At 34.0% G+C, this 24,191-nt stretch overlaps 2 protein-coding genes and 1 long non-coding RNA gene across 4 annotated transcripts; 2 read left to right on the top strand and 1 right to left on the bottom strand.

Annotated features, from left to right (window-relative positions):
* The first annotated feature begins 1,399 nt into the window (after positions 1 to 1,399).
* On the top strand, positions 1,400 to 4,949 carry Exo70 (exocyst complex component 7). Its single transcript, XM_014232212.3, has 8 exons — positions 1,400 to 1,777; positions 1,842 to 2,356; positions 2,414 to 2,475; positions 2,538 to 2,997; positions 3,050 to 3,347; positions 3,418 to 3,737; positions 3,794 to 3,927; positions 3,988 to 4,949. The coding sequence occupies exons 1-8, from the start codon at positions 1,564 to 1,566 to the stop codon at positions 4,088 to 4,090; spliced, it is 2,106 nt and encodes a 701-aa protein (XP_014087687.2). The 5' UTR covers positions 1,400 to 1,563; the 3' UTR covers positions 4,091 to 4,949.
* Positions 4,181 to 23,711, bottom strand: LOC106615845 (agrin). Of its 2 annotated transcripts, none has more exons than XM_036360358.2 (6): positions 23,523 to 23,711; positions 20,737 to 21,154; positions 9,483 to 9,883; positions 8,570 to 9,204; positions 8,266 to 8,463; positions 4,181 to 4,925 (listed from the first exon to the last, which is right to left on the bottom strand). In XM_036360358.2, exons 2-6 carry the CDS (start codon positions 20,936 to 20,938, stop codon positions 4,382 to 4,384), a joined length of 1,980 nt encoding a protein of 659 aa, XP_036216251.2. In that variant the 5' UTR covers positions 20,939 to 21,154; positions 23,523 to 23,711; the 3' UTR covers positions 4,181 to 4,381. The 2 variants fall into 2 exon arrangements, with proteins under 2 accessions (XP_036216251.2, XP_036216256.2); XM_036360363.2 differs by having other exon boundaries at positions 23,609 to 23,709.
* Positions 11,843 to 12,898, top strand: LOC118680510 (uncharacterized). Its single transcript, XR_004976053.2, has 3 exons — positions 11,843 to 11,971; positions 12,101 to 12,179; positions 12,313 to 12,898. It is a non-coding gene; the product is annotated as an uncharacterized lncRNA (long non-coding RNA).
* Positions 23,712 to 24,191: the final 480 nt, after the last annotated feature.

The following is a 24,191-nucleotide window of genomic DNA, read 5'->3' as shown; positions in this document are numbered from 1 at the left end:
CAAATGTTGTGAGGAAGCAGCTTGTGGGCAACATACAAACGCGAGGGGGATGGTAGGATTTTCAGTGATACAAATTGTAAAATTGAAATTTTGCTGATTCTTCAATTTTACTGAAGACATTCAAATTCAATTTCATTCATTTTTATTTTCGCGCATTTGCGGTAGGAATTCTATATGAAAACCAAATGTGGTTTACCAGGCGCACAGAAAAAATAGCGCGGCGCAGAGTTATGAACGAATGCACTTTGCTTTGAAGCAGCGCACGTTCCTTATGAATGAATTTGTTGTCGTTGTAATATGAAATACTAAGAAAATATGCCGCGAGTTCGCTTGAATATTATTGGCCGATGATGGTGCGTCTACGTTTTTTTGTCACTTGCGCGAATGTTTGATTTTTTGCGAAAGACATATTGAGGGACATACATATGTACATATGTGTACATATATGCAAATATATTTGGACATGCGAATGAAAGAAGGCAATTTCAAGAATATTCACATATAGACATATGAACATTTGAAGCAAGTAAACAATAATAGCTTTTTCTTTGAATTCACAGATTAGACTTAAGAATTTGAATATTGTCTGTGGTGCTGCTTGTATAGCAGACTTTTTTATTGCGATGTGAAATATTTTGCCTAAGTTCAAATCCTATCAGATATTTTTTTATACTCTTTTTTTATTTTTATATTCCTTTTTTATTAAATGATATTTTAATTCTATTTTCATATTATTTCCCTCATTATTTATATTTTCTTGTCGGAAGTCAATTACTTTCATTTTTATTATTTCAATTTTTGTTTATGCGCATATCAAAGAACATCTGCGCATATGTATGTATATACATTTTGCTTATAGAGTGGTGTAGTTCGTTGCGTAAATTGACAGCTGTGGTGACATTTTATTTTCGAACTTGCGCGTTTTCGATGTTCCTTCTTAGCAATTAACATTTTAGTACTGCTAACATTTGCTCCTTCTCTACTCTTCAACATTCTCTGAATATACGAATCTGTAAGCGTACATTTCTTAACATTAAAATTAGCATTACTTTGACAATGCTCAATTCTGCTATTTTTCAGGACCCTGCTGTTAATTGTGGCCATTTGGTGAAACACGCTCATCGTTTTCAGTACCCCTCCCAAAAGTAGTGAAACACGCTCATCGTTTTCGGTTCCCCTGCGAAACGTGAAATATTGAAATAAATATGAAACATTCTCTGCCACAATGAACGCTTTGCTTTTAGTATTTCTCGTAAAGCGATGAGAGTTGCGCAACATATTGCTTGGCTTCGTGCTGAAAACTTTTTATGTGAACTTACTAATGCAAAAGCGTATATCGAACTCTCTTGGTAAAACAAATGTTTGACGAAAAGCAAAGCAAAAGTTCTATGTGAATTGGCCATAAGTCCTACTTCTGCTATAAGCAATATATATATTTGTATATCGCAGACGAACAAGGCGAGGAGGTTGATAAATTATAACGAAAACAATAAAGAATGTGAGTGGTACGAGGCGATTAGTCAACATAAAACGAATAGATCTCGTCTATAATTACGCCCAATAATGAACAATTTGGATAGCTGCGGTCAGGCGTTCCACAAATTGGAAAAAGAAACTTCCAATTTGTCTTTGTTAAAAGACCGTGTAGAAAAGTATCACGATTTGTCGACGCAAATGACAAGCATATTGACGGTTTTTGAACACCGCCTAGGAAAATTAGAAGAAACCATTCTACCGGTATATAAGGAGACGGAGCAACTTCAAAAGCGCCAACAGAGTAGGAGTGTACCAATTTATACTATAGAATAACATACTTTAGTATTAATTTTATTTCATATCAGATTTAGACTCGACTTTAGGTTGCCTTGAAACTGTCCTCGCGCACTATGATGTTTCTCAAGAGGTGTGCAACCTTATACATCAAGGACCATTAGAAGGAAATGTGAGTAGTTTTCTTGAAGCCTTAGGAAAGTTGCGTGCTGCTATGGACTACTTTTTGCACCATAACTCTCAAAGTGTGGAGTTAGAAAATGTCACAAGCCTTTTTAATACGGGCTGTGAAGGCCTAAACCAGCATTTTCGATTATTGTTAAAGAAACATAGTGTCCCGCTAAAACCAGTAGACCTATTAGATCTTATTTATATAGAGGATGACTCCAGTGATGAGTATACATCGTTCCGACAGTTGTCACAAAACACTAGAGAAGAACTTGCTACTATTGCCCATTGGTTGGAGCAAAATTTGCGTCGTGAGTACACAATAATTTATGCTGCAGAAAGGGGTGAAGTGGTTTTACGTTCACTCCAAAATTTGAAAGATCACCAAAAAAGTAGCAGTTGGGGTCACGAAGCTTTGGTTTGTGTATGGTATTGTTATTAAATTTATGGTTAAAATATGTATGATATTCTACAGAAGCCTCGCCATAGTGGACGGCCAGACGTGAAGAAGAATACGTCGGCGCGATTGCAACAAATGTGAGTAAAAACAGCATACGAGACCGTTATTTTTTAACTATTTATGAAACTTGTATTTATAGTTTCGAGCGAAAAGCTAATAAATTGTATCTGCGTGCCACTCAGACACTTGAACAGTCGACAGGAATATCAATAAAAAAGGCATCATCGCACTCTGAACACTTGTCCGCCGAAGAGTTCATGGATGGGGATCAAGAACTAGACAAATATCTTGTAATGCTATTGGGACTGCAGCGCCTTCTGAATTGGGAACGCGCTCTAATGACAGAAATTGTACCTAGCTCCAAACATGGAGAGGTGTTCTCCAAATTGGCTTACAATTCAATAGAACTCGTTGTTAAAGATGCAGAGGCAATTACAAATCGAATTATGCGTTGCATTTCCCGAAAAGAGTGGACATCTGCTTTGGGTATATTTTCCGCACTTAAAAGAGTAATTTTGCTTCAACCAGACATTGAACGTACCTATGACCTACAACAACGCGAACAACTTACAAAGATCCTGAATAAACTTCAAGTTACGGTATGAGAGAGCATTATTCCGAAAATAACTTATAAAATACAGATAATTTAAGGGGGCGAAAGCTTTAGAACATTTTCTTGAGGTGGTAAAAGGTGAATCCGGCACGAATATAGTTGGCATGAGTTCAAGTACACTTGGCTATGGTTACGTAAATGTTCCTAAAGATGCAACAGTGCACGAGCTTACTTCGAATACAATTTGGTTTATAGAACATCTTTATGAGCATTACGATGTTATTGGATCTATTTTGCAACAGGATGTTCTTTATAGCACTCAATTGGATACAATTCTAATGAAAAAAGCTTTGCCCGGTGAAGAGCGCAATAAAGCATTGTTGGCGATTTATATCAGTAAGCAAATCTGGATTGTACAAAAAATACAGTATCTGACAAAATAAATCAATTGATCTCTTTTAAATAGAAAAAGCTTTAGCGGAATTGAACCTATCCATAATGAATAAATGCGAGCAATATAATGACCAAGCCACAAAACATCTGTTTCGTCTTAATAACATTCATTACATTCTAAAATCTCTACAACAATCGAACCTAATTGATATTGTTACATTAGCGGAACCCGAATGCGAACAGAGCTATTTAGACATGATCCGCGAACTAAAATTTTCTTACCAAAAGACTTGGTCAAAAATGCTAATAAGTATAGGTGTAGAGGAATTGCCTCGACCTTCTCATGGTAAGGTGAAGGATAAAGACCGCAGCATACTAAAGGAGCGATTTTCGGTGTGAACATTATTATATAATTTCATTAAAACATATTAATGGTCATTTCTTTATAGACGTTCAACAAAGATTTTGAGGAAGCATGCAAAGTGCAACGAGGAATTTCAATTCCAGACGTGATTTTACGGGAGGGCATAAAGCGCGATAATGTAGAGCACATACTTCCAAAATATAATAAGTTTTATGAAATGTAAGAATCTTATATATATGAACGTTACTAAACTCTAATATCAACACATAATTGTTTTAGGTATGCATCCGTGCAGTTCAGCAAAAATCCTGATAAATACGTAAAATATCGTCCTCATGAAATTAATCAAATGCTAAGCAAACTCTTTGATGATTCTGCATAAAACAGCTTGCTATAAATATTACAATGCTTGTTTAATTACGTTGTTCTTTTTAGTTTTTATTATTTTTATTTAAAAATATGCATATAAAAATTTAATAAATATAAATACAATTTCTATTATATTTTCAACTAAATTTTAGAACTACAAAAATCATAAATATTACGCATAACCGTTTGTGTAATGCAAATAAATAAAATGATATACTACATAAATATAAATGCAAAAACAAAATTAAATAATAAACAAACTATGTTGAAGCCAAACCGATCGTCTGCGAACGCACGTTACTTATTAGTAAAGGTAATTCGAAGAAGGCGCCTCTGGTCGCCCACAAGCTCCATAGTGACTTATTTTGACGGTGTTATTCGTTCGACAATTTTCAATTTCTAGGAAGCATTCATTCAAATATGTCATATCATCTGTGCCACAGATCGGTTCAAATTCTCGTGGACAAATACGAGAGCAGCCTTTAAACTGAATGTTGCTGAGGCAACGTTTAAGCGGTACGACGAACACATGTTTACCGCAGTTTTCTTTTCGCATGTGACACTCGGACTTATAAAATTTATTGTCGGATCCACATACGAAATTCGGTGGCTGAGCATCACAGTCCGACTCACAGTCAGCAGTGAGTAAGCAATTCTTTAAAGACACGGGAACCACTCGCATGTGGCAAGTACGCCGTTTAAAGTCGCACATTGAAGTGAATGTATTACCATCTGAACCACAAACTGGCCCACTTTCGATGTCGCTCCGCAAACAGCGCTCACCACAATCCTTGGTTTGAGATTTCAGGTCCGTGCATGGACCTATATGGGCCAGATTTACTCCACGCCTGAAAAGATCAAAAAGCAAATAATACACAATTTAATTAGTGTGCCTTTTATAAAGAAAACTTATGTAAGTATATACAGTTATTAGCATAATAATCAGCTGACTAAGTTTTAATAGCATGTCTTCCCTGTTGACTAAAGATTGATTGTGAATGGATTATAATCATATATCTTTTAATATAGATCATATAATCATTTAGTTTCAATATTAAATGTTGCTTCATGTTGGAGAAATTTATATAAAAATTAATTTAACTAAAACAAATCACTAAATTCATTATATTAGTGTTGCGGGAAAGTACAATGGTCATAATCAGGGCCGTAAGAGGAAACTCGGACCCGTGGATGAGTGAATTATTGGAGAAAAAAAACTTGTTGCAGAGCGTCGGGATCCTCTAGGTTGGAACTAGGAATAAACTAATTCGTTCAAAAATAAAAAAACTTCGAAAAAAGGCAAATTTTTTTAAAGTAGAAATCGGTCTGTAAAATGGAAGTAATCGGATAAAATAGAATAACATATTCAAATTTCAACTCAATCGGTTGGATAGACAATTTTTTATCATCCAGGCCAACCGTAAGAACTTTGTGTCGGTAAAAACGCGTTCAAAGCTTCAACACAAATTAAATATGTTGTGTAATAACAGCGCGTACTACGAGACGCTCACGTATAGGTGCTATAATTTCGTCAATATTTCGATTTTCATTCTAAAATTTTTACAGTGTGTTCTTAGTACTTTCGAAAAAAAGTCGATTTTTCCAAACCAAGTTACCAGACTACTACCTTAAAAGTTAAACGGAAGTTAATGGAAAATTGACCACCATTTGCAATAAGCGGAAGAAAAATAAAAATTCGGTTTATTTACATTCTGACTGTAATCGATTAATGGAACAGTTGCTGTGTATTTTGTATTATTTCTACAGCTAATGAAGCAGACTTAAAATAAATTTAGAAGTGCTGGCGAAATGCACCCAAAAAGTCAAGCTTTTTTAATTGTACTATTTGATCACAACTATTCCGCATTGACAAAAAAATTAAAACTATATTTTCACGTATTTAAAACAAAACTTTACTATAGCCTTCAAAATAGGGTCGTGATCCAAAACAAGCATGTCTAAGATTAAATCAATTTTCCTTACACATGTTATAAGTCTCGGCTGGGATGGCCTTCAGTGCCTTCAACGAATTTTGTTTTTTCAGTTTTGGCTCATTTTTGGGGTGCCATTCGTTAGATTGTTGGACAGTTTCAACGTCATATTCATAAACCCACATCTCGTTTCCAGTAATGATGCGTTTGGGGAATGTATCGTCCTCGGCTACATTGTCCTCGGCATCACTACTCGACTTCATTTTTTGCAAAAGATTCAGGTCTTTTCATACCCAAAGTATTAACCAAATGAGTTGAGTCGACTGTTTATTTAACATTTTCGATGTTATGGATGATTCGCATTAGACAAGCTATCGATGACTTCACGACCTTCACTGTGCCTCTCAAAACACTTCTGTATCATTTTCAATAGCCCTGATTCCATTAGAAACACAAATTTGTTTGTTCAATATTTTTTTCTTGATAAAAATCACCAGACAAACTTTCGTACACAAGCAGCTGCCAAACACACACATTTGGACATAAAACTTTCCACGATTTCGTGCGTGCGCAGTTTATATGTTCCGCGTCATATTTGATCAGATGGCATACTTAATAAAATATGAACTTAACTTAAAACAAAAATAATTATGGGTGGAACTTTATTTTAAGGTACTGTAAATATTTAAAAAATCATACAGGTTGGTTGAAAAGTTAATGCGCTCGAAATGAAAAAGTATTGTTTTTCGTATGAAATATATTTTTTTACTCAATATAATCTCCTTTAACTTCAATACACTAATTTCAATGATCCTCCAATAATTTTATTCGCTTTTCACGAAGGAATTGTTTTAGGTTTCTAAAGAGGTGGTTGTCACTGGGAGCCAAATCTGGTGAATACGGTGGATGCTCAAGCAATTCGTACTTTAATGCGTTGAATTTTTTCATTGTTAAAACACATTTGTGAGTGAACTTTTGTGCTTCAAACCAGGACTTTCCTCACGAATTTTTTCATCTAGGTGATCCAAAAGGCTGCAATAATATTTAGAGCTAATTGTTTGTCCCTTTCTGCAGATAATCAATCAACAAAATTACTTTTGCATACCAAACAACTGATGTCATAACCTTCTTTGCTGTTCGTTGTGACTTCACCTGCTTTGGAGCTGAACAAGCTTCAGTTCAATGTAAACGTTCTTGTTTCAATTTAGGATAAATGTGGTGATCCATATCTCATCCATAGTTATAAAACGACGCAAGAAATCGGTTTAATTCCGCTTAAAACGCTCCAAATTATGCTGAACATTTTTTTTTCGATCCTGTTTTTGTTGAAGTGTTATCGTGTGCGGCACTAACTTTCCAAACAGCTTTTTCATATGGAATTCTCCATGTAAAATACGAAGTACTCGTACTCGTTCATCTGAGATTCCTATGGCATTAGCAATTTCATGCTTAGTCAAACTTAGATCTTCACTAACAATTTTATGAACTTCCTCAATGATTTCTGGTGTGGTTGCGGTTTTTGGTCGTCCTTCGCGTGGATCGTCTTGAATGTTTATAAATTTCCTATGCTTTTAAGCCTTTCAAAACAAAGAATATAATCACTGCGCGATATTAAATTTTTTCCATATTAATAATCTGATACGTCAACTTCAAATGGCTTAAAAATAACGAATTAATTGACAGAATGGCTTGTAACTTTGCATGTGTTCTCATGTCGGATGTATGAAATTGATAAACAAATTTTTTTTGAAGCTAGTAGTGCTATTGCTTGGTGAGCACTACGTACTTTTCAACCAACCAGTATGTATATTATGTATGTGATCACTAATCGCGGGTAATGCTCGTGGTAATACATACATACAAGTATATATATTAGTTCACGAGCCCCGTTCGAATGACCATGTGTCTTGAGAGGCCTATGTCAACCCATTCCAACCCATAATGATCATCTTGTAATGTTCTTTCCTGCTAAACTTGATTGCTATGGAAAATACAAATGTATGGATGTGGCAAACATTTCTTTTTCGGGTCCACCTATACATATTTTTTAAGGATGTGGATATGTACTTGTACGTATTTCTAAGAAAAAATAGGGCATCCATGAAGTTTGGTTTGGTTTATACTGAATACAAGATTAATAGTGGTTTCAAAAAGAAGATTGACCACTCATGCGATTTTTATAAATTATGGAATATAAAAACTTTATTCAATTGAATGTCTAATTGTATATGTACTAACTTATAACACGTAGACTTACAAGCACGTTGCATGCGCAAGCTCACATTCATTGTTGTAGGTTTTTGCATCACTGCCACAGAGTTTGTCATTGCGATTTGAGGAAAATATGGACCCGAACAAATTATTAAAATCTTTGCAAGACGGCAGCTGTTTGCATCGATTCAAACGGGTTTTACACTTGTCCATGCTCATTTTTTGTATAGATTTTCGTTGAGGACTATAAGAAGATAAGAAATAAGAAAATAAACACAAGACGTATTATCAACATTATTCTCATTGCTTCTCTTATGTGTAGCACAATGAACCAGTTACCGCCTACTTACCCACAGTTTAGCATTTTCAATTCGCAAAGCGATGAATAAATATTGCCATCGCTTCCGCAGACATATTGTGATGGCGCGTCCGAGGTAGGAGGACATTCGGTGGGACAGTTATCCGCTGCCTTACTGCCATTAGTATTTCGCTCTTGAGACATGCAAAATGATAGCGGTACTTCGAAAATATGCTTGCCACAGTTGTATGCTCGCATCTTGCAGGGGCTAGCGTACAGACGCCCATCAGAACCACAGGTGGGCCGTGCAACACGCCAGCAAGACTCACGGCACATGCGCGTCGATTGGCAATGCTTCCGACTGGTCTTCACTACCCCTTGGCTGCATGTCAGCAATTTCATCTCGCATGTCGAATTGTATACATTGCCATCGGAGGCACAGATAGGACCATCTTTGGGAGCACTTTTGCAATCCACTGGACAAGATTCACGTATGGCACTGATGTTACTGCAGGCGCCCACATGCGACATGCTAACCGCCGCCAAACCAACACGACACGCTTGTACGCGCAACATACAACGATTCAAGTAAGTGTGGCCATCAGTTCCGCAAACTGGGTCTTTCTCTGTAGGACACCGGTGCTTACATTCGGATCCTCGTGCGCGTTCACAGCTGTCTTTAACGGCCTATAAATTTGCACAAAACCCCAATTCAGTAAATATATACATGCAGATGTTTGAAGAGAAGTAAAAAAGAACATTATTCTTTTATATCTGCCCTTGATCTCACTATCGACTTTTGTAAGTATGCACAACGAAATTGCCAATTTACAAAATAAAAAAGAAAGTAAACTGAGATTTATTTCTCACTCTACATGCACAAATATGTACATACCATATACATATGAAAAAGGCAAGTTATATTATATTTGTACATATGGTATGCTTATACAACATAATCTTACCTTCACGGTATTTGACCCATTTCGAGAGCAAGTCTTTTTCTTCATTTCGCAGAGGTTCGCATAAATTAAACCATCAGAGGCGCAAACCGGTACAGCGCCCACAGTTGTACTTGGCGGACACGATCTAGGGCAGGAGTTAGCATTGCCTCGTTGCTGCCTCTGTACCGCATCCTCATCCAAACTCATTGTATTCATAGCTGCGTTCATGTACTCCGAATAAAGCAAAGCGGCACGGCTAAGAATCGGCGCCGATGATTCGATTTCAATGATATCAGATGGTGTATGGTCCTTACTATTTCGATAACTGATTATCGGCGAATCATCTTTGCTCTGGGTATAGTGGATTACTGGTGCTTGAGCTGGCAACTTAATGAACTTTATCGGTGAGTCTGTGGCTGCATCTGAAAGAAGGAATGTTCACCAAATCGCAATATAAATAAAGATATAAGACAAGTCTATACATTACGTCCATACCTAGGAAAACAAGAAAAAACTTCCTTTAGACTGAAGCTTTCCCTAATACCCTTCACAAATAAACAAGTTTCCAAACAAGAACTTGATATTAATTGATGAGTTTGTATAGTAGGTATATTCTACATATGTATATCGGCAGTTCCGACAAGTGAGCAGTTGCTTGGGGAAAAAAAGACGTGTGCAAAATTTAAGTTCGATGTCTCAAAAACTGAAAGACTAGTTCTTGTATATACAGGCGGACTGACATGGCTAATTCAACTCAGCTCGACACGCTGATCGTTTATGTATATATTTTGTAGAGTATCCCATGTTTCATTCTGCGTACAAAAAATAAGCAGCATAATCATGAAATTTATAGATAAACTGAATATTTCTGTTTATTAAATAATTTTAAAATCGGTTTTTTTCTTTGTTTTTTATTTTGTAACAATTTGAATCCAACTACGTCATAAATGGCGAGTGGACCTGTTCGTCTCGTTACGTTTTTTGTACGTTTAACAGAAAAATACATTAGTTCGTAACGTTATAAACCAGAGAAGGTGAATTCCTTTTCAATTAACGAAATTCTTGATATTTTTTAAAATCGAAGAATTAAATCTCCATTATTATGTATCAGCTGTTAGCTTGAAGTTATTGTACGTAAAATATTTTAGAAAGTTGTGAGCAATAATATTCAAGTATATGTACGTCTGTTCATATAAAACATCAGTTAAATTAGACCTGTAATTGCAAAAATGTTTGGTATTTGTTAACTTTTGAAATATCGTAAAGAAATTTATTATATAAATCTTACTACCCTGCTAAAAGTAAAAGTATCCAATTTTACTACTTAGTTTACTGCGAACAACAAAAATATTATAGTAAAAAATTTGGTGGAAATTTCACTATCACTGCTGCGAGCAATGAACTGACTAGCTAATAAAACTTATAATTTGCTAGTCAAGTTAACTGCTCTCTTCGGTATGCTCAAAGTGTTACCAGGTTTTTAATCACATATTTCTTACGCATGTGTCCAAAGTAGCGGTTGTTTAAGAGATAAGGAGAATGAGTTGGCATTGCAGATGATGACTTTGAGCATCGAATGCGAAGTGTTTTCACAATAAATTTCTATTGTATAATAAATATCAAAAATACAAATTTCCTTAACTTAACATAAAAATTGTAGCTATACTTGTATACCCGCTCGGACAATACTGCCGCAAAAAGTTTTTTTTACTGTCATTATTGATTGTTAAAATTTCTAGAAAATGACAATGATTCCAATAGAAGTACAAATATCTTGTATATTTGGGTTTCTCCAACCTATTAGGCTTTAAGGCTAGTATACCAGTGTCGCTTGTTTTTAAGATACCACAAGATATCAATCGAATTATTTATAAGGCAATTTCGAAAATTGCTAATTTTCTCTAAAATATCAAGAGAGGATATTTAAAATAGTAACTTCCTGATTGATTACAATCGTGATGCCAATTCGACAGAACGAACAAGGCCAATTTTCGTTTAACTTAATCTGCCTAAAGAATAATACCACTTCCTTTTACATCATGTGTTTCCAACGAATTGTCGCAGAATAGTTCTCCTGAAAAGCCGTCTTTCCAAGAGCTGTAGTAATTCTGCACCTTTCTAAGCCTCCTTATCTAATTTACAGAAAATGAAAGTATTTCGTCACCTTTACTCAATAAATAAAATATCTAAACGGAAATATAAGGCTCCTGGAGTAACCTACTTCAATGTAATTATAGCAGAAAAAGTCTCCGAAGTGATAAGATTTTTTTCTTTAAATTGTAGGACAAACTCTACTTAAGGGAAAATCGAATTAAAACTAGGTTTGTGAATTTTTATTTCAAATATTTGGAATTCCGTTGTTGAAATTAAAAATTAAATTTTAATTTTTATGCCGATGTTGGGAATTGGACATAGTGGAGAAGAAAAGCGAATGATAATAATCAAATAACCTACCTTAAAAACTGCCCCGCAACTTCAATAATTTGTGTCTAATGCTATCAGAAATTGTGGTCAGTAGTGAATAGGGTTGCGAATTTTATGATTCAAAATTTTTGGATCAAAAACTTAAATTCCAATTTTTATTGTTTGGGATTGAAAATGTTATTTTTTTCACTTCTTTTTCCCCTTTTTCTCTTTAGTATTGAATGGAAGATGATGGATCTGTGCGAGTTCTAGTTTAATATGGTTAAACACGAAGTACGCAAACGCGAGAATTAGGTAAACAATATTTTAATTCTGAATTATATTCCTGGGATTAAAATTGATTATTATTATTTTTAATCCCATGTTTGTGATTAAAAATTTATCGAACATGCCAAATTTTGTGATAATATCTCGTCAAATAAAAAAGCTTTCCATACAAGCATCTTCTTGGGGAGAAAAGCACGTGGGCAAAATTCGAGAACGATATTTCAAATACTGAGGAATAGTTCGTACATACATATATATTTTACAGGGTTTTCGACGTTTTCTTCTGGGTTAGAGGTAATTTTTAATTGACAATGGAAATGCTATTGTTGGAAAGTTACGGTATAGATCAGAAGGAGAAATTTCAAGATTAAGCAGTAATATTATATGGGATTCAGCATTAAAGCCCTTCAAGAAATCAGTGTACATAATGTGGATATGATATCCACGCTTGTGAGTCGAATTACAAAAAAGATGATAAGAAGCAAAAAAAGAACTAGTACTCGTATCAACATCAATGTGAAATTCAAAAGACAATAATATACCCTTTCTTACTAGTGGAATTAAAGTACATCTGTACCTTGTGTACTTGTGTGACATGTATGTGTGCATTGTACATTCCTATATGTACCATACGAGTATATAATATATTTGTGATTGTATACAAGTATTTTTATGATATGATCATGTAGCACGTTAATAAAATTTCTCCGTATAATTGGTGTGCAGTTGAATTGGAGCAAAGCAAAGTGGGGCAAAATTAGTTACATATACATACATATGCACATATGTACATACATAACGAAAACCGGCTGCCATTAGCTTAACATATATAGACAATCAGCGTTTTTGCCTCCTTCGAACACAATATGCGATATTATTTTTGATAACTTTGAATATAAAGCAATTCCAAACAATCAAAAGTCAATTAAAAATTCCTAAATTCACAAATCAATAATTCATAAACGCAAGTACATATCTTGCCGGTGCCTTTCTTTAGAGAAAGGCCATGGTCAAACTAATATTAAATTTAAAAAAATAATGAATTGATGACAATAGTATAGGTACACACGCTGCCTGGAATTTTCAATCAAAGTAAGTTCAAGTCTTAGAAGACATTACATACTCGTACTTTACAATTGGGTGTGGTAGTAATAAGAAATTATAATTATTTTGAGTAATTAAAGTCATAGATAGAGAATAGAAATTCATTTGGGTTGCAGTCGTAGAATAATTCACAGAATTTTTTTGACGATTTTTTATTGACGCCTACATCGCATATTATGTTGCAGCCAGCCGAGCGGGGTGAACGGCGACCACGCGAAATTTTAAATTTTTTTTCTTTTAATAAAAGAACACTTACTGTGGCGTGACTATAGCAGTTAGACATATGCTATCCCGACATTTTTTTGTAGATAATTATATGTCCTGCAAAGTCCTAGCGCATTATTTAGTTCGATAATCAATAGTATTTGTAGCACACGTTATGTAAGAAATTTTTAGGTTGTTTTGTTGCACCTTAGGTTACATTATTGACGTTTGGTAAGGATTCTTAATCTTTTTGAAAATATAATATAGCCTATGTTCACCGGAGATACTACAATTTCCCAAAGGTAAATTTTTTTCAAATAAGTCAAGTAGTTTCGCCTATTCAGTTCAAGCAAACAAACAATCAAATATTTCCTCTTAATAATATAATTTTAGTATAACATTATGCTTCAAATATTTCCTCTTAATAATATAATTTTAGTACAACATTATGCTTGAAAAAATTAATATTTTTGGATATTTAAAATAAAACCCCAACATTTGCACGATAAACAACTATATTAGTCTGTTCATAAATACAACATAAATTCCTTCTAATACATTTTATGTTCTTTCCTGCTTTTTTCAGTTTCAAACGCCGCTGTAGACGTCAATTAACGTTTTTATACTCGCGCCATGTTTTTCGGGAATATAAATCATTGATCTTGCGGTGTACTTTCGATTCGTATTATTTATGTATGTATGTACCATATATGTATAACGAAGACAGGCGGTCACAGTCAAATTTGTAAACTCAATTTTATGTCATCCTTTTGAACGAAACAAAACATACTTCATATAAAGACTAATTAATTTAATGCGATTTCAAATCCGAAGAACTAAATTTTATGGCAATAAAAATCTACATTCATATATAATACAAGGTGCATGTATATGCGCTCGTATGTATATGCACTCGTGTATATGCATATATACGTACCTGTTAGAACTAACCTTTGATTTATATGCTGGAATTGTAACTACCTAACGATCTCAACAGTTATACCAATGGATTCTGCACTGGAGCAAAATTTAATTTTACTCAAAAAATATATTCCTAGAAGTAGTACATTGTATAGACTCTTTATGTTCGAAACACTTCCCACGGTCCCATAATTTTATTTTTACTAGTTCCAAATTGTAGCTTGCCTCGTCCAGATTCGGGATTTTACTCCACGAGCTCAACAAAGTGATTAAAATAGTTTATAATTATAAATAAAATAGTTGTTTTTACCCATTTTCCATTTTCTATTAATATTTTTATACTATTGCAACATGTTGCTGCTAATTATATTCGTTTTGCTCACCTAACGGTTGTTTGCATCACCTAAAAATAATCGAGATAGATATAAAGTAACTGTCTGTCCGCCCATCCGTCTGTCCATTCGTGCAAGCGATAACTTAAGTAAAAATTGAAATATATCTTGATAAAACTTGGTACATATGTTTCAGATGGGTGAAATCGGTCCATTGCCACGTCCACAAAACGCGATTAATCGAAAACCTATAAAGTGCCATAACTAAGAACCACAATAAGAAACAAAGTTATGCCGTACAACGAATTGCATTAGAGAGGGGCACCTAAAGTGAAAATTAGTTTGAAAAGTGCGCGTGGCGCCGCCCTCTAATAAATTTAATGTACATATCTCCTAAACCATTTACCCATAATAACCATATTCGCTCAGGGCAAATCTTTTTGGCATCCGTACTGCTTGGTAGCAGTTGAAATTTTTTGATACTCTAGTCAACCTTATCGACACAGAGTTGAAACCCGTAATACCCAAAAAAGTTGAAGTTTGGCAACATTTCAACGAAATTTTTTTGACCAATTGGGTTGATAACTATAATACGGAATTTCAAAACTTCAACCAAAATGCAGTCGGGTTGAAAATCATAACAAAGGTCTACGTCTTTTCGAGTAGGTAATACATACTTTTTAGTTTTTATAAAAGACCAATGCAGAAGGCTTTGAATATGGTAAAAAGTGAAAGAAATTCATAGTAGGTTGAAACGCATTGAAAACGAAAGATAAATAGCAAAAATGAAATGAAAGATAATTTACTGTCGATATTAGTTCAGGAAGAGGAAGGGAAGGGACGTGGTTGAATCATGTAGATTACATTTACATAGAAAACAGGGACGATCTATAGTGGTCTTAGATCTTGCCTTATATATGATAGATGCAAGCGCAACAAATACTAATCAATATCTAACAACTTGATACGTTATTTATCCAATACGACAACCTAAGTCTACACGTACGAAAAAAGATATGCTGACTCACGTTCAAGACCTTATATTTCCTGCTGTGGATAGTCAATCTTTCTGCAGAAAGAAGCAATGAAGTACAGAGAGAAAATGATGCTTCCACGCTTCTAACGGTAGACAATAGCCAGCTATCTTATGTGGAATATCAAATTCGATATAGACAATTCAATTGAAATGGTATACATTGAAGTAAATCAGTTTTAACTACTTTCAACTACAATCAAATCGCACTGTGTGAGAGTTCTATGTAAATCATCGTAATGTATGTATAGAGTGATTTTCATCATTTGCCATTTGTCGAGAGAAACTCTGACTGTGACGTGTTAATAGGGCTTAGAAGACATAAACAAACACTTACGGAATAGAGGTCAGGTTTCTACAAATATGCAAACGAATAAACGGTACGAATATAACAACAAGACAATAATCTCGTTTTCACTTTTCAGTAAGTGGCCGTTGCAATTGAAACTATTTTGTATATGCAAATCTGCACACATACTCGTAAGTATGTATGTATGCCTTGCAGAAAAATGCATTTGCTCCGGCTTTCTACAAGTATAGTTACAAACTACTCAACTTACAAATATGGTAGTATGAAACATTAGAGTAGATAAGGAGAAAGTCATAATTTATTTTATGATTATCGTATTTTTATTTACTTCATATAATAATTTTACAATATAGAAAAGATTTCGAAAATTCAATGCAACGCATCCTCACACTTTTATTTATGATATGAAATATCAAATGATCAGGATGACGAGATGAGTTTAAATCCGGATTTCTATCTGTCCGTCCGTCTGTCTGTGCAAGCACTAACTTGAATAAAACTTGACGTAATGAAATTTGGAACACTTCATCCTCATTACTGAAGGCCCGATAAATCGCGATTTTATCTCGAGATGGTATGGGAAAGCTTTACAGGAGCCATGGTCAAAATTGGACGATGACAATGGCACCGCCCACTTTTGGGTGAAATCACTTCTTTCGGGACCTGCTCGACCGATTTCAACCAAATTTGGTATATAACATTCTTCTCACATTCTTATGTTATAGTGCGAAAGTAAGCAATGCGGACTACAACCCCGCCTATTGCCCGAATGAAATTAGTCTATACCTATATATGGCGATTTTCTGGTTCACGTTTTCTAGATCAACTCAATATACATATTACATCTAGAGTTTTTGGTCGAGTCAATATCACATAGATATTTCTCATTTCAAGGTGTTTTTAATATAATTTTAGCTGACTCGAACCAAAATATAGCAATAAAACTGAGTCTAAGTTTATGGCACTCAATATATGTCAAGAAGTTACCAAATTTTTTTGTAATTTATTCACAATTTCGTCGAATAAAGAAAGTTGAACACTTTCGCAACATATTTTAATATACAGTTTTGTCAACACCTTAAGGTATTTAGCCGGTTTTGTTCCTTGCAAGTTGCAAGAGAATGAAATATTCGATTACTCCCAAACTTAGCCCCTCCGAACTTGTTTTGAACTATGTTTTTAAGTATTCTGATAATGACAGATTCGAATCGCTTAGACGAAACAGGCAACAATGAGACTGGACGATATACGAGACTTCATAGGTATGTGATTTTAACAGGTTTTTGTATGAAAATGTTTATAATTTATTATCGATGTAAGCTTTGTAAGTACTTTGTACGATACATTTTTTAATATTATACTAATCTAAAAACACATCAGTTATCAAGTCGAAAGCCTTTTTGGTTTTAATCCAGTTTTAATGAAACCTACAACAACTTCCACTATAACCGAAGATTTATGCAGTAAAATTACCTTATGAACTGCAAGATTGTTTTATAAGATTCTTGTTTTATCAATTTAGTGAAATTTTTCTAGTTCAAAACAGAAATTTGCATATCTACTTGTATGTATTAGAATCATACCTTTTGATTGCTGAATTTTCTAGCCCCACATCTGGTATGCGTTGTGATGTTAACCGACAAATGGTGGATCATATTAATTAAAAATCGGCTACGAAGTCTATTCCATATATGTTGATATTTGAAAATTGTGTAAGAGAAAATTATCTTTGTCTGATGTAATGAGGCAATTATGAGCGTAAAATGGGACGTTTCTGTACATGTGAATTGAAAAGTGTCTCAAAATGTTCATTGTTACAAAAATTTAAACAAAAGCACTATTACTGATTAAAAACCTAAATATAATGGTAAATTCGCCACACAATGACAAAATAATTATTTTTAGTTACTCGTAAAACGAAAATTTATAAACTTAAATTTATCGCGATTTTCCCAGTATATAGCAATATTGATTTTGAGAGTCATTCCCGGAACCAATGTGAAAAGTAAAAAAAAATCATACAATAAGCTAGATTCGTAATAGACATCAGTTGTAAGAGCTCATACTTTTCCTGGTATTTTTTTTTTAAGTTGTGTGGATCACACAAGAGATCGGATATTGGCGTGAAGTATTATAAAGGGGCTTCAACACCATCAAATTTAAAATCCGCGGATTTCGCTTAGAATTCGCTTTGGACCTCTTGGTTCTCAGGCGTCGGCAATGCAACTTTCAACGAGTGCAAAATTTTTGTACGGAAGCTTTTCTTCCAGTCATTGATGAATTGATTAATGCATTTGAAAACAAAATTTCAGTTTACGAATTGGTTTACGAACGCAAAAAAACTTGTGAAAACATACCCAAAGACCTAGAAGCCTCCTTAAGGAATGAGATCATCCAACTCAAAAATTTTGCACATCTCTACACAAAAGGAGAAAGCGAACCACCCACGTTCTAAATCCGACCTTGATTATACGAATAGGAAAATTATGGTTTTATCTTTCTAATTGCTGTATGTAATAGATATACCGAGATAGATATAAATTTAAACCGAGATAGATATAAATATAAATATACAGCGTCTACAAATAAGTATGACGGCCCATTTTTGGCTTAATGGCATTGTCAACAAACCAAATGGTCGCTACTGGGGTAAGTCAAATCCTCCTGTGGTTTAGGAAACGCAATTGCATCCCCAAAAATTTATGGATTGGAAATTCAGTGAGACGTATGAGATTTTATGTAATGAATACAATATTTTTCTCTTAGCCCTATGTCGAATATTGGAACATTGATCAAATTGGTCCACAGCTTTCCCTAGCTTAAGCCAATATAATGATTTACTTCTTTCCAGTTAATTTTATACACAGGACAAATCGGTACACTCTGTATACTACACAGCTTCCCCTAGTTTCCATATACATATGTATATACATGTGTAGAAATATAATGATTTCAACCAATCTGGTTGACTTTATATAGCCTATATAAATAAGGAGTTATTTAAATAAATTAAAGTTAGAATTATCATAAAAAAATTCAAACCCAAATCTATGTTTACAGTTGCAACCATTTGTTTTCATAACCTGTGAACCTCTTGTATCAAACTGTCACTGTGCACTCTCAATAATTGAGTCATTCATTACTTGTTGACATTTCCTACTTGTTTAGCATTTTTGCCACATTGAACACACTTAGTAGTGTGACAACAAGAAAAAGATTTTGTCTCTATTCCTCCTAATTTTAATGAAATGCTCATATTTTGTGAATTAATAATTGGGTTTTGTTCATATTTAGCCATTTGATCATTATTTTTAGTTTTTTGCATTTTTAGTTAAATTATTATCCTTTTCAGTTTATTGTATTTGCTTTATTGAAAAAATTTCTTTATATACAACTTTTGATGTACGATTTTCTTGGACAAAAACAGCAGCAGTATACTAACTTTTCTTAAAGTTTGTTCTTGTGGCTTGGTGAGTATCATAGCAAAATTGACATTGGCAGGCAATTACAATTCAAACTGAAAATGTAATAATATTATAGGAATCCGTGGAAACAAAAAACTAAAGAAATAATTTTTAGAAGATTAAAAGCAAAAAAGAATTTAAAAAAAAATTTTACTCCTTATTTTATCAGCTATCTGCCAGTGAAATTCTCAATAAAATCGGTCTAGCCGCTTCAGAGAAGTAAGGAAGGGCTAAGTTCGGGTGTAACCGACCATTTTATACTCTCGCAAAGTCAAATAGTATACTCGTTTGAAATTTCTTTATATCTTTTAATAATTAGAAGTAGCAACTGTTGCCTCATTTATTTACATTCGCAGTGAAATTAATTAGAGCAATTTGTAAACTAAATTTACTCAAATTATGAGAAATTATATTAGATGAAGTCGAATTTCAGATATATATCTTAGACATTGACCGATATTTTCGGTAAAAAGTCAACTATAAGCACTGGGGTCCACATATTCAGTACCTAGCGGCTTGAGCAATTTTGGTTCGATTTAGACAATTTTTAGTCACAAGGTGGCATACTTTCAACGCATTGTTCACGCAAAGTTTTACCCCGATACAATCATTGTTGTTTGATTTGCATAGTGGAAAGTGAAAGGATCAGATTTAATTTAAAATGGTGTTATATGGGAAATAGGGGTGGTACCATACCATCCCAGAGATAATGTCTTATTAATGTCTCTGGTGTGTTTAGAGCTTGATCGCGTTTTTAGTAGTTTTTAACAGTACCAACCGTCTTACGGTACCAAGAAACATGTGTACCAAGTTTTATAAAGATATCTTAATTTTTACTCAAGTTACAGCTTGCACAGACGGACGGACGGACAGACAGTCACCGGATTTTAAGTCGTCTCTTCAGTCTAATCACTTACAGTACGGTGATTTTTATATTTCTTTTTCTAAGGAAGCCATTTAGAAAATTGAAAAGGCATTTTAAAATATTTAATTTAGCATTTTTATACTATAAGTAAATAATTTGCTAATTCATTTAGCCTTTTAGCTACATACATTTGTATATGTTAAACATACATTGTATGTTTTTAAACTGGAAAATGTCAGCGGCTTTTACTTTAAGAGCTCGCAAAGGAAACCTAAAAATGTTCAAATATAAAGTATGAACATAGCTATACGTACGTACATATAAGGCAATTAATAACTCGACTTCACTTACCAACTGTGTTTTCGCTCTGGCTAAGCGTCAGCAAGAGTACCAGCATAGGTAACAGTAACCGTTGCAGCATAGGCGATTTTGCTGCAGTCGCGTGGAACATCTGTTGGTGGCGGCTATGATAGCGGGTCTGAGCAGTTATAGTAGGGGGCGGCGGCTGCGTGTTTCTGGCTTGTTGCCGTTTAATGGCTTGCCCGCGCATCATTTTCACTACAATTCACTGTTTGCTTTATACTTTCAGTTTGAAACTCTGATGTGTGAGTGTGTATGTGTAGGCTTTTTGTGTGATTATGAGCAGTTTGCTTAACCCTTGATTTACAATTTTTACCTTTCTTTTGTTCGTAACGCTTTCGCTCGTTTGCAACAATCAAATAGTAGTAGAAGTTCCGGCGACAACAAAAAACTTTTGCTTTAATCGTATCTACACAAGTCAAGTAAGTTAGAAGCATTTACAGTGGTAGGGTTTTGATTGCATTACCAATAATGGGCGTGTACACATGTAGTTACGAACATTTTTTGTACACGTTTTGCTGTATTCCGTTATAATGACGCGTAATTTTTTTTGGCCATTGGACCAAACCAATATTTTCCGAGAGATGATATGTATGTAACTTCGGATTTTAAAATTGAGCTTATTGATAAAAGCATTAATAATTATAGTATGATATATGCTACAAGTGACCAAAATCGGATCTTCGAAAAAAATAAAAGTTTTATAAAAGCCAGACAGAAATCAGTTATACATATTTGAAATAAGCAGAAAACAAGGAAGAGGTCTTTATTTTTACTTTTTAGTAACTAACATACTATATATACTATGGATGTTAACAACAAGCTAAATTTTTGACTCCGAAGGCAAGTATTTCGATTTCACAAAAACGTAGAAATTACTCGTTAACTTATAGCCCTATCTCTCCGGAAAATGGGTTGGTCCAATAAACAGCCGAGCGTTGTAAAGTGTTATTAGTAAATTTTTACATGTACAATATTTTATGTAAATGCGATTTTGAATATTGTCACGATTTGTATTTACTTGAGTATACATATGTATATAACAAACAACTGTATACATACATATGTATGTGGATAATAATCTCTTGTTGGTTACCATAACTTTGTTGCATTCGAATGGAAAATCGTTACTGCACATAATTTGTGTTGAATGATTCATTTGCTATTGTTTATTCTTAAAAGTGCAAAAGAATGAATGAAGAATGGCTACTCTTTGAGTCGACACATAATATTCATCAGGCTTGAGTTCGCGGCACAAGCGACACAATTAGGGAATAAGTACCCTCAACAAGAGCAGAAAAGCTTACTTCTACATACTTACAAACATACATACATATGTACGTGCACTACACAAGCATAAGCTATATGACTTATTGAATAGAATAGAGAGGCTCAAAATTATTCCTCTTTTTAAGTGAAGTTTTCACCATATGTTTGTTGAGGTATACTCAAGAATGATAGAATATCCAAGTACATCGTGGCATACTTGCCAAATATTAAACAATAAATAAATAAAAGCTATTATTAATTGTGTTAAATTACAAAATAAATCATTTATTTATGACAATCAAGAACTGTATATAAATACATATTTTTCTTCAATACTTCACTTACGTAAGTAAGGGTTTAAAATTAGTTAACGGTTATCTAGAATTATGACAATTCATTATGGTAACGGGCGGGTATACATGTTTCTAATTGGTCCTCAGAGGCTTCATCAATTTAATATTCAAATTAAAGTAATTTTGTGATTAGCTAAACTTAATTATTGCACGATATCGTGTTGAAAAAAACTGTAAAAAATTAATGGATGTAGGCATGCTGGTATACATATATACATATGTGGAAGCAGAAATTTTTTTTAAATTCTTAAGTCAAGAAATCAAATGATCATATTGAAGGAGTGCTAAATGTAGCCAGGTTCAATTTGTATCTAGTGCATCGAATCTCTGGTTATTTTATAACACCTCTATTATTGTACATACATATGTACATATACAAAATTGTTATTTTATTAGAAAAGTGAAACGGTACCGTTATTTCCGGTTACTTTTTAAACTAATATATTCAATTACTCCGATTACTATAATTCAGTTCTACGACTTGTTGGCATTTGTCATCAGCTAAAACACTTGAATGTCAGAAATAATGCTGCCTTGCCTTCGAGAGTCGACCTATTTAGGAAAATCATTTCAAACAATTTTTTTAATAACTAAATTAGCTATTTGTTACAAATGAAACACTTTTTATTTTTACACACATAGGAGTGTATCAAGTACACTTGCAATATATTTTAATTCTAATTCATGAATAGTTAATGTTGTTGTGCCTGAAGCATTGAGTTGAATTGACGTCTCGCGCTTATTGAATGGAAATCCAAACAACACTGGATTATTTGCTGGATTTCTCCAGTTCTTTTTGTCATTTCAATGGATTGAGTGTTTAAATAATTACTTCGATAGCAGGCATGCCACACGCTAGGCACTTCAATTAGAATTGCCTTTCAGCAACTTGATCTTTCACATTTTTTCTTTTTGTACGTAGTTGTTGTAGTGAGCGACGATCAGATTTATAGCACTTATTTTTTATTTCAACACCTTCTGACTTACATACATATGTAGGTATAAATTGCATGGGCGCGTGTTCCGTTGTGTATTGATTGCATTCGCCTTTTAATACCGCTAAATAAAAATTTCACTGAACTAATAATAAGAAAATTTCACAGATTGAAAATCTTAAACAGCAAGAAATGCACTAATTTTAGTATTTTCCTGTACCTTTAAACAAAGACGGAATGTGTTCTTGATTGAGGTTTCACTGAAAAACACTGCATTACGCGCAAGATATTTGCTATTACACTCACAAAATATCAAAGAGATTTGCAGTTCGATTCACTGCATATATGGAAATTTGTCTAATATAAAATATGATGTGAGCGCGCGCGTTTGACTTTGTCGCTGCTACTGAAAAGAAAGGTTCGAAATGCAAAGGCAGAATGACTTCGCTACTTGTTGCGCGTCCGATTTTATAGAGTGAAATGCTTCGTATCGCAAGTTGTGAGCGCCGACGCTAACGCCGTTGAAGCGCCGTATTTTCAGCAACAGTTGCTTTGCTCTGGCTGCTGCAACATACCGTACTTGTAACTGGGTAAAAATGTCCAAATGCCCTGTAGGGAAATCTCCCTTTAATATACAGTACAATAGTGGTATACAATAAGTAGATCTGTCGCGTGTGTTAAGTGACTGAGATTAATCCTTTACTCTTTAAATTACTTCCAAGTCAAAACAAAAATACGTTTAAATCGGTGTGGAAGATTTGCCACTGAAACAACTTAAGCCCAAATATGACGCAAATAGCCGGGCTAAGTGCTCATCTTATTGGCAAACTTACTATATTCCCCTGTTGTTCTATCGAGTTAAAAATACAAAATAATTCATATACAGTTC

This window comes from Bactrocera oleae, chromosome 6 (genome assembly GCF_042242935.1).
Source record: "Bactrocera oleae isolate idBacOlea1 chromosome 6, idBacOlea1, whole genome shotgun sequence".
NCBI lineage: Eukaryota > Metazoa > Arthropoda > Insecta > Diptera > Tephritidae > Bactrocera > Bactrocera oleae.
Note: the sequence above shows the minus strand (reverse complement) of the source record. Positions and strands in the feature narration are given on the sequence as shown.

What these genes read in the sequence shown, in the direction of transcription:
- LOC106615845 (XM_036360358.2), bottom strand. Translation starts at nt 20,938, where the DNA reads ATGATGCGCGGGCAAGCCATTAAACGGCAACAAGCCAGAAACACGCAG. An exon ending in CCAGAGCGAAAACACAGTTG is followed by an intron (nt 9,884 to 20,736) that starts GTAAGTGAAGTC and finishes TCCTTCTTTCAG; the next exon opens with ATGCAGCCACAGACTCACCG. An exon ending in TTGAAAATGCTAAACTGTGG is followed by an intron (nt 8,464 to 8,569) that starts GTAAGTAGGCGG and finishes ATCTTCTTATAG; the next exon opens with TCCTCAACGAAAATCTATAC.
- Exo70 (XM_014232212.3), top strand. Translation starts at nt 1,564, where the DNA reads ATGAACAATTTGGATAGCTGCGGTCAGGCGTTCCACAAATTGGAAAAA. An exon ending in ACTTCAAAAGCGCCAACAGA is followed by an intron (nt 1,778 to 1,841) that starts GTAGGAGTGTAC and finishes ATTTCATATCAG; the next exon opens with ATTTAGACTCGACTTTAGGT. An exon ending in TACTAAAGGAGCGATTTTCG is followed by an intron (nt 3,738 to 3,793) that starts GTGTGAACATTA and finishes ATTTCTTTATAG; the next exon opens with ACGTTCAACAAAGATTTTGA.